Genomic DNA, 10,611 nt, shown 5'->3' with positions numbered 1-10,611 from the left:
TGACATCCAAACATAACCTTTTAGAGTCAGATTCGAGAGAACGTGTTACATTGACCGAGTTTGTCTCCCAATCCATGGTCAAAATGCAGCAATACCCGTTCCATCATCAACCATCACATGCCACGTGTCAATAAGTAAAAAGCCACAAAAAATCCACGTGTCATTAATAGCTCGATCTACCTGAACTCTATATATATTGCAATATTCTCCATGAAACTCTCAAGACACATTCTCACGATCAAAGCTTCACGAGATAACCAAAAAGGACAGGAAAAGAAAGAAAAAGATGGATTCATCTAAGCAACAATTCCGTGCAGGTGAAGGCCACGCCCAAGGCCAGGTAAAATTAAAGAAAAGCTTAATTCAATTTAAATTTCTCTTTAGTATGACGTTTTTGCCCCTGTAATTTGGACAATTTTACATCCTCTTTGTTTGTTAGGCCTTGACTGAAGATTGGCTTCAATCTGCTAAAGATACCACAACCGGTGCACGTGACAATGTGGCCAATGCAGCTCAGACCACCATGGACACTGCCCAACAACGTCAGGACGAGACTGCCAACTTCTTCCAGCAGGTTCTCTCTCTCTCTCTCTTGGACCCCACAATAGTTTCATCAGCCCAAGAAACCAACGGTTTTGATGGATTTTTGTTTTTTTTAACGATGAACCTATGGGCCACCCTAATTTTATTGGGTAGACCGGGTAAACCCCGGCTCGATTGAAGACCTTATAACTTTATAGAAAAAAAAATCGAAGTTTGAATTATTACGTGGAACCAAGGGATAAGAAATATCGGGAAAACTCTTCTAATGCATTTCTCAGAAGTTGAACACTTTACCTCTCTACTCTAATAGTCTAATACCATATAAAGTTTATGTTCCCAAGTTCAAACCCGTGGAGGTGTATAAGGAGAATGGATCGTCTACATATCCGTGCAAGTGAACGTACATCTGAGAGGTGACCATATGTCCCTTTTGTTTCCATAAATAACGTTCCCCTTGTAAATGATAAAAATCAAACAAGTGGTTACCTCTCACATATGCGTGCACTTGCACGTACGTGCAGAGAAACTGAACTCGTGTATAAGGGGGTTTATAGGCTAATTAGTAGCCGATATGAAACTAAACTCCCAACATTTCAGATTGTTGTCATTGCTCTCTCTCTCTCTCTCCTTTTTTTGTTTTGGTAATGGCACAGTTGTTGTTGTTGTTGTGTTTTAGACAGGAGAGCAAATGATGAATATGGCACACGGTGCCGTGGACACCGTGAAGAACACACTTGGAGTGGCTGACAACAACATCACCACCACCAACACCAACACCAACACCAGGAAGTGAAAGCATGGCAAACAAGAATGCAATGCAGAAAAATCTCTCCCCTCCGTCCCTTTTTTGACTCTGGTTTTAAGGGTTTTTTTTTTTTTTTTAACCTTTTCTCTCAAGGATAAGAAGTAGAGCGGATTTTCTCTCTGGCATGTCTTATAGTAATTATTTAGCAAGTGACAGAGGAAGAGAGTTTGTGAGTGTAGATGAGGTGCTTTGTATTCTTCTTTTGCTTTGTTTTTTTTTTTCATTTTTTTTTTTGTTTTAGAGTTTTGCTTTCCTCAAATTTATGGATGAATGAGTTCTCTTCTAGTGGAGAGTTCTTCTAAGAACCCCTAGGAGATGTTGTAATAAAGCTTTAATAATACATAACAAAATGTTTAGATTCAAATTATTTATTTTTCATTTCTTTTCTTCTCCTACCTGAATTGGTCTCAATGGAAAATACTTTATTAGAATTATTTTGGAAAAAAAGAAATTGTACTGCTCTACAAAGACATTTTCCCTAAATGCAGCATAAATATTTTAAAAATAATTTTCATTTTAAATTTAGGGGAAATTTCTTAGATCCACGAGATTAAAAAAAGAATCACAAGATAAATATATTTTAAATTTGTTTTACATTTACAAATTTAGATTTTGAAAAGATTTACATAATCTTCAAATTAGTTAGTTTTCGTCCTGCCCAACAAGAAAATATAATTAAACTTACTAAAATACCCTTTGACATCAGCTTTTCCCCTAAAAAAAAGGCTAATGATAATGCTTAATAGTTTAACTGTTTGCACAACTCATTGAACCCAGATTTTTGTTCTAGAAACTTGCAAGACTACCGGAAGTCGTACTGGCTAGGTGCTTCTCTCTATCTCGTTTCAAACAGAATTCATAACCAGAATTTTTTACCCTTTACACAATGACTTGTCAATATAATAGAAAGACTATTGTTGTAATTTCACAAGACAGAAGGCCTCATCGTGAGATGGACGAGAGGAGCTGAGGGGTGGGGAGATCCGACATGGGAGGGAGAAATTCCAGCATCAACTGGGTAACGATGACTGGAAAACTCCATTAATGGCAGCATAGCTAGTCAAATTCAGTTGTTTGAAAATGGAGCACTCTTGACAGCACCTTCCTCTCTTGGCATTTTACAACACGAGTATTTTCCCTCTCTCTCTCTCTCTCCCCCTCCCCCACTCTCTCTGCTTCCCTCGCTCTCTTCTGTTATAAAGTTTCATCAATAGTAGCTTTTGATTTCTTACATTGCTATATTTTATTTTTTGAAATCCCTTTGATTAAGCTGGATTTCAGTCAATGTCGCTAAGGCAACAAGCCTTTCTGGAAGAAGAGCGCACTGATTAGTGATATCAAGATCTTTACCATGGACCAGCTTTCTCAGGTAGTGAAATCAGTTCTTCGAGCCTCACAATCCTTTCCAGCAAAGGCAAAGGTGATGCCACATAAATCAATTCCAATGGAACAAAGAACATGAAGCACTTAACCCAAATCTACCCCCAAACCATCTCAAAAGCTCTAGATATCCCGTGAATGACAAACCCCTTTGATGAGACAACATCTGGTAAAAAAACAGAATGGTGTTATACTAAAAAGGTTAAAAGTTAAGGTTATAATTTCTTTTAGGTCTAGTTTCCCTCCATCCACGGTGAATGGGATCGCATTCACTAAGGGTGGGAGAAGGTGAGAATGAATATCAGGAGGGTATTTTGGAACATATTAAAACCCTAGGAAAGGGTTTTTGAATCCTAGGATGGTGGGTGACCCGTCCTCTATGGATGGAGGAAAACTTTATTCATTTCTTTTTCTCCAATTTCAACTACTACAAGAATTTTCTTTCAAGTAATAAGAGGACAAAAGTGAATGGAGCTTTGTGAGTGAAGGAGTTACTCAACATGGTCACCACTGCCCTATTGGGGAACACCAAGATTGAGATTGTCTGTGAATGGTAGGATCGGAATCTGGATCCAATGTCGTTTTGGAAATGGTTTTTGCAAAATCTATTTTACATAAAATGATAAATTATGTATAGTTATTTGATTATAGTGTTTTATCGAGTTTTGCGGGACCCAATCAGATACACAAACACTCTTATATGGACATGTACTATGGAATGGGGTTTGGCAGTACAAGTGTACAGGCCCTAGATTCCATAATGATGGTGTTGATTAGTGGGGGATTGTACATGATAATTTATTATCATGTAGGGAGTTACTTGGAATTTGCTAAAATAATTGGTTATTTATTTGATTAATGGATATGGTGCAAATTATAATTATCCATAAATTAAAATAATTAATGAATTATATCATTCCCTATTAGATTCTGCTTCTTCACCAATTAGAAGCACTTTGAGTTTAAACAGGAAAGCCAACAAGGAGAGAGAGAGTTAGACTCTCACTGGGATTTTTCCCATCTAAGGTTTTAGAAACCCTAGCATTATAAAACACCCCAAAAATGCAGAAGGGGGACAGTGCTCCATGTTTTTGGCTGCCCCCCCTCTTGGACGATTTTTGGTTCCCCTCTCTCTCTTGGGATCTCTTCTTCACCTTCTTGCTCTCTACTTTGTTTGAGAGTTAGGGTTTTGGAAACCCAGATTTATGTTTGAAGAACTGAAGAGCATCTAGGATTGGCTTGAAGAACCTTGGCTACACCATTGGAGGTTTAGATCTATTTGCTTGGAGTGCTCATCGGAGGAAGAACCATTGTCTATTGGAGGAGCAACACTTGAGGCTCATCAAGTTAGCAATTCTATTTTAATTCCTGTTGATTTAATTGTATTGATTATTCATGAGATGTGAAAGTGACCCGAATCGATTATTTTCTGCTGCACATTCGGGTGTGGGATGGATCCCTCTATCTATGAGATGGAATAGGGATGATTTTTCTCTATGACATGGATCCCAATAATTTTATGGGATGTCAAAGAGACGGACTGGCCATTGGTTTGTCATACCAAACCCTAATAGGGTTCCAGTAGGGCACCATGGGTAACCATGGAAAACCCTAAAATTGAAAATTGAATGCCCAAGCCAGATTAGGGTGCCCTAGGGCAACCCTAGGGTTCCCTAGGGACAACCTTGGAGTTCCCTAAAATAGGGAACTCGATAAATATCATATATTGGTTTACCATGGTGAGCCATTATGATCCCATGGACCGTAGCATCGACCTACACGGGGAAGGTATTAGGCACCCCAGTCCGCCCAAACTTGCTGGTCTTTCTATTGCTTGGCTAGGTGGGGTTATAACATGCTTTTGGGAGAGAATGTAAGGTACAAGAAGGAGTAGAAATAAAGGGTAATGTAAAGGGTGGGCTATAGGACATACCTGGAAGTTTGGTTGCATGGTAATGGTTATAATACATGAAAGTAAAATAAAGATTTTAAAGCATATATGACCTACGCATAATTGACTCTACCTATGCATGTGAGCGGCTATGGGTGCATAAAACTAAAGAATAATAAAGTATAAAAGGAAATCTAAGGCTCAATTCATATACATGACATAGCAAAGGCATGGAAACATGAAGAATGAACATACATGGTATAACAATGAACATGCTAGACTGAAAACTAAGGATGCATGGGTGAAGTATGCAAAACACATCCAGGCATGTAAACTTGCAACATGAATGAAAGTAAGGGGAGTCTTAGACTACAAGGGCTAGGGATCATGAGTTAATGCATGCATGCAAGAGAAATACAATGAGAGAGGGGGAACATGTGATCACCATCTAGAGAGATGAGATTATATTCCACCGGAGATGCAAAAAAAATAGAATAATGGTAAATAATAAAACTCAATTAAAACACGAAGGAAACGAGACTCTTACCTAGTTAGAAGCAGATCAAAGATCAGAGATGTAGAGGTTTTCCTTTTGTGAATCGGGGCTTAGTTTATGGAGACAATATCGCCACTTGTTCAAGCTTCTTTGTCACTCATTCGAAAAGCACTTCGTCGCCCATACTCGGCGATCACTCAATATGAGTAGAACTTGCCATGGGGAGGACTTAGAGAGAGTTGTCCAAGGATTTTAGACTTCCACGGATCAAAGGTCTTGCCAGGGAACCTCCTCAATGTGAGAGGGGGTGTATTTATAGATGTATAGGGGTGTGTGCACTCCCAAATTCATCTAAGGATGTTGAGTCTGATCTAGATCATCGAAAAAGAGTTGTCTTTACATCGACGGTGAGTATTTGGTCAAGATAATGGCCAATGGGGTGTGGGCATGTGATTTATTGCTAAAAAGGATGTTCCTTGGGGCCAAGGAAGCCAATATAAGCGTCCAAGTTGCTAAAATTGGGCTTAGTCGCGAAAGGAATCGAAATATGAGCTAAACATGGCAAGTTTGAGCTTTTTGGATTTTCACAGGGTCGACATTAAACTGAGGTCGAGTTAACATCGAGAAGGGCTTAGGTTGACATCGAGTGCCTGTCGATGAACAGTACTTAACTTCGAGGTGGGTATTTTTATCGGTATGAATGTTCTGAATGTCGAGGTAAGTTAGACAGTAGGAATGCTCTGCTCGAAAGTGAGTGGTGATATGTAGATGTCGATGGAAGGTTGGGTCAATGTCGACACAGGGTCTCTATGCGTCGACCTGGACTTCAGTGTCTACAGGGAGGATTTGAGCTATTTGACCAGGTTTTTTGCTGGGTCAGGCTAGTTCCAAGGGGTCTGGGTCAGGGCTAGCCTTTCTAGGGGGTCTTGGAGGACTTGGAGGCTCTGGTTTTGGGCACCAAGTTGCATGAGAAAAGTCTGGAACGATTTGCATGACTTGTTGTTGGAATATGTAATCCAGAATACCGTGGGGGTATTCTGGTCCTGTTGGGGTAGTTTTATTCTTATGTTATTAGGTTTAAGTGGCTACTCTTATAGAGTCAGCTAGTTAGGGGTAATTATGTCTACAGTTGGCTATGTGGGTTTTAGTCCCACATCGCCTAGTTCAGTCCTTTGTAACTTTCTCCTCTATTATAATAGAGGGCCTTACCTATCAATGAGATAAGCTATTCCATTCTCTTATTCTCTCTTTCTGGACCACGGTTCTGCTAACACTTGTGCTTAATGTAAAACCTCAAAAAAAAATATTTTTTTGCATAAAAGTAGATACCGAAGAATGGAGTGATGAAAGCCTAGATGAAGATGACAAGCTACCTCATTTGTGACAATGAGGTTGGCATCAATCATCTATTTTTAGATTATGATTGGCTTTGTGAAATGCTCTTGGATATAGAGCATGAACCATGTCAAATTTGTGTATCATGAATTGGGATTTTAATCAAATTTTAAATTATTAGTTAGTCATGATCATTAATTAATAATCCCAATTTATACATGTGGATCCATGTTTAAACAAACAAGATCTAAGGTTGTATATGGACCTAGGGATGATTCCAAAAGTAGTTGAAGTATCGTTTCTAGATATTAAACTCTACAATGTTGATTATCGCTCCCCCCACCCCCAAAAAAAAAAATTAACCCAAGAAGGTTAATCTTAGATAGGAACATCAAGACAAGGGAAGGAGCAAATTAAAGCATAAAACTATTCACTTAATGGAAGTTTCACCTGGTTTATAGACAAGTATGCTTCAAGGACAAAGGTGGTGTCTCCACAAAGTCCAAAGGAGAAAGTTTTCATTCACCATCTTAGGGTTCACAAACCCCTATAGGGTTTTAGTATGTTCTCCAAAATACCTTCTCGATACCCTCTTTGTTAAGAAGATATTCAAATATTTGGAGAAAGGTTGAATATTCTATTAGTTTGAGATATACTTATACAAATTAATGGAGAAGAAAATAAGGAAAGCCAATAAGGCAATCTTATCTACAAGAAAGATTCAAGGAATCAACCAATGCTAATCACATGAAATAATCAAGGAATGCTAAAGAAGGTAAGCTTATCTACAGCTTTGGAGATCAAATCTTATCTATATAGCCAAGCTAAATCACAATCGTGATTTATCTCCAATACTCCCCCTCAAGTTGGGCTATGAATGTCAAGAACACCCAACTTAGTCTTGTGTGTAAGGATAGTTCTGTGCCAAGCGATTTGGTGAAGATATCCGCTAGTTGTGCATTACTAGGGACATATTCTATACGAAGAAGCCCATTCTGAATATTGTCATGTACAACGTGACAGTCAATCTCGATGTGTTTGGTACACTTATAAAAGACGTGGATTGGCGGCAATGTGAAGTGTTGCCTGGTTGTCACAAAAGAGAAAAATGGGTTGAGTGGTTGAAACACCCAAATCACGATACAAAGCAGTCAACCAGAGGAGCTCGTAGGTGAACATGGACATTGTGCGATACTCAGCCTCAGCCGAAGAACGAGATATCGTTTGCTATTTCTTAGATTTTTAGGAGATTAGACTAGAACCAAGGAAAATGTAGTACCCTGTAGTTGAACGTCGAGACATCGGTTAACTGGCCCAATCCAAGTTATAATAAGCCCAAAGAGGTAATGAGCTAAAGGCGGATAATAAGAGGCCCTGGTCAACATAACCATGTAAATATCATAGGAAATGACTAGCTACATCCAAGTGTGGTTGTTGAGGCTGGTGCATAAATTAGCTCAGTAAGGTAACCGTGTGCACAATGTCGGGTTATGTGATTGTTAGGTAAATCAAATGACCGACCAATCGACGATTGGATGCTGCATCGACAAGTAATTCACCATCTGTTGTTGTCAATTTAAGATATTGTTCCATGGGAAATGCAACAAGCAAACCGCAGGGAAATTGACATCAGAAAGAATGTCCAGAGTGCATTGCCCTTGATAAAAAAAAAATCCCTTTATAGAGCAGGGCACTGCTAGACCCAGGAAATACTTCATGGGACCAAGATCCTTGATCTCAAATTGTTGGTATAACATGGCTTTCAACTCTGAAATGGGTGTGGTATTGAGACCGGCAATCAACATGTCGTCGACATACACCATTACAAAGATAGAAGAAGCTTGATGCCCTTTGAAAAATAGGGAATAATCGGCCTTGGATTGGGTGAAACCAAGTTGGACGAGAACATTAGAGAAGTTAGCAAACCAGTTCAGTGATGCTTGCTTGAGTCCATAGAGAGATTTATTGAGACGACACACGACATTCTCCCCCTTTCCTTGATATCCAGGGGGGAGGGTCATATACACTTCTTCGTCAAGACGCCATATAGAAAGGCGTTTTGGACGTCGAGCTAATGGAGAGACCAATTTCTAATAGCAGCAACGCCAAGTAAGGCGCAAATCAAAATTAAAAAGCAACAAATCAAATTGCTTTCCTTTGATTTCTTTTAATACAATTAATTTTACAGGAGAAGATTCCCCATGCTGCCAACGTGGAGAATCTCCCACCCCACACCAATGGTTATGCAGGAACGATATCATCTACATGGGGCCTATATGGTCAGGAGAGTAGAGAGAAAGTTAATAAAACACACATTTTGAGTGGGAATATAGTACATTGGCTCTTTGAGAAACTTCTCCCTACTTTTATAATGGAAATTTAAATTTCATGCAAAACCATGGATGCATGATTGTTGAAACAATATACTCACACATAAAACTTCTCTCTATTGTACCTGGGATCACACCCATAACGTACGATCGAATCAAGAAACATTAAGGGTAGGGGTGCAACAGGGTCGGGTTGGGCCGGGCTTTATAAAACCCTAGCCCAACCCTGAGTGTCCTTAGCTGAGCCCAGGCCCGACCTGACCCTGACTCAGGGCCTGAAAAATCCAACCCTGACCCCCCCTCAGGGTCAAGCCGGCTGACCCTGATTGCCCCTCATCATTGGGCGGGGGAAGGGAGATGCATGGGCTGGACTAGACCTGGGAGAAAATTATCAATTTTACTTAAAATAACACTATAATATATATATATATATCACTTATTATCTTCATATATATTATATTATATAACAAAATGTGGGTGACATTTAAAGTTTATAATAATATATACTATATCTATATATATTTTATAGTATAACTTAAAACAGGGTAGGGCCGGACAGGGCCAGGCTCGGCCTGAGGCCTCAACCCTAACTCGACCCGACCCTGACTCAGGGTTAGAAATTTCTAGCCTTAACCAGTCCTCAGGACCAAGATATCTCAGCCCAGGCCCTGTTCAGGCTCAGGGCGGGTTCGGGCCGACAAGGCCAAACTTGCACCCCTAATTAAGGGCCTACTGAATCAACACAGAGAAAACAAGATTTTACATGGTTCTGCAAAAAACATATGTCCACAGGATGAGATAAAGGAAATCCACCATAACAAGAGAGAAAGCAAACCAGTACATAGATTACAAAGCAACGTACTAAACCAACCCAAAACCCTGAGTAGAAACAAATTATTGTCTCATGCTCGATGGAGTTGTTTCACCTCTTCATACATCTCTCAACCCTAGAAAGTAGAAACCCATCCCTCTCAGATAAGCCAAATTAAAGGCCTAAATGGTGCCTTCCTAGGAACCCAAGAGAAGCCCTACACACCCATAAAACCCATTGGCCCCTAACCATACAGAGTTGCCCAGCTCATCTAAGAACCACCTACATTCATTAAGTAGGGCCAAGAGACCTTGACATCTCCCTAGTAAGGAGTCTCAAAGTCCAATTGAAGTCATGTCTATAAATAATTCTAAGGATTCTTGTAATTACATTTTCGCAGAAGATTATTGTCAAGCAAATGTGGGGCCAATGAGAGCGCATGTAAGGGCATCAATAGGGGTGGAGTTTTTTCATTCCAGGGGTGGGGGCATCATTTCACATAGTCCTATGTCTGGGCGCAAGGACCACATAAACTGGTAGGAATCTTTTCCTCTTAATGTAAAACGAAGCGTGCAGCTGATGATATTCTTTTGGGAAAGAGGAAAACCTTCTCCTTCATTTTATTCTTAGACAAAAGACACAATAGCTATAGAACACTTAATAGGCATCCATAAACCCAAAAGAAAAGAATAAAACCAAACAAATCAAAGAAGAAAAATGTAGAGCAAAAACAGCTGCAAAATGAATTAAAGAAACAACCTGACACTCAAGCAAAAATAAGAGAAACAATAGAAAATGATCCCTCACCACCCTAAAATCGAAAAGGGAAAAGGAACACTAACCGGTATTGTGCCTGGGTGTGTACCTGCTCCCAGACATAGCCCAGTGCAAAAACACTGGCACACCCCCTGGAAAGGCAGAAAGGTCCAAAGGTGCACCAGTCTTTTCACGCTGGGCTATGTCTGGGTGCAGACGCCCAGACATAGCACCAGTTAGCGTTCTTCCTCCCAATGAAAAAAT

The 10,611-nt window shown here is 39.8% G+C and overlaps 1 protein-coding gene across 1 annotated transcript; it reads left to right on the top strand.

Annotated features, from left to right (window-relative positions):
• The first annotated feature begins 253 nt into the window (after positions 1-253).
• On the top strand, positions 254-1,336 carry LOC122672370 (late embryogenesis abundant protein 7-like). The gene is made up of 3 exons (XM_043869857.1): positions 254-328; positions 440-574; positions 1,220-1,336. The coding sequence occupies exons 1-3, from the start codon at positions 287-289 to the stop codon at positions 1,334-1,336; spliced, it is 294 nt and encodes a 97-aa protein (XP_043725792.1). The 5' UTR covers positions 254-286.
• Positions 1,337-10,611: the final 9,275 nt, after the last annotated feature.

Source organism: Telopea speciosissima, chromosome 8 (genome assembly GCF_018873765.1).
Source record: "Telopea speciosissima isolate NSW1024214 ecotype Mountain lineage chromosome 8, Tspe_v1, whole genome shotgun sequence".
NCBI lineage: Eukaryota > Viridiplantae > Streptophyta > Magnoliopsida > Proteales > Proteaceae > Telopea > Telopea speciosissima.
Note: the sequence above shows the minus strand (reverse complement) of the source record. Positions and strands in the feature narration are given on the sequence as shown.

Bases quoted from the DNA above. Each gene is read 5' to 3' on its own strand.
- LOC122672370 (XM_043869857.1), top strand. From the start codon at position 287: ATGGATTCATCTAAGCAACAATTCCGTGCAGGTGAAGGCCAC. The intron at 329-439 runs GCCCAAGGCCAG...TTTGTTTGTTAG, and splicing joins TCCGTGCAGGTGAAGGCCAC to GCCTTGACTGAAGATTGGCT. The intron at 575-1,219 runs GTTCTCTCTCTC...GTTGTGTTTTAG, and splicing joins CTGCCAACTTCTTCCAGCAG to ACAGGAGAGCAAATGATGAA.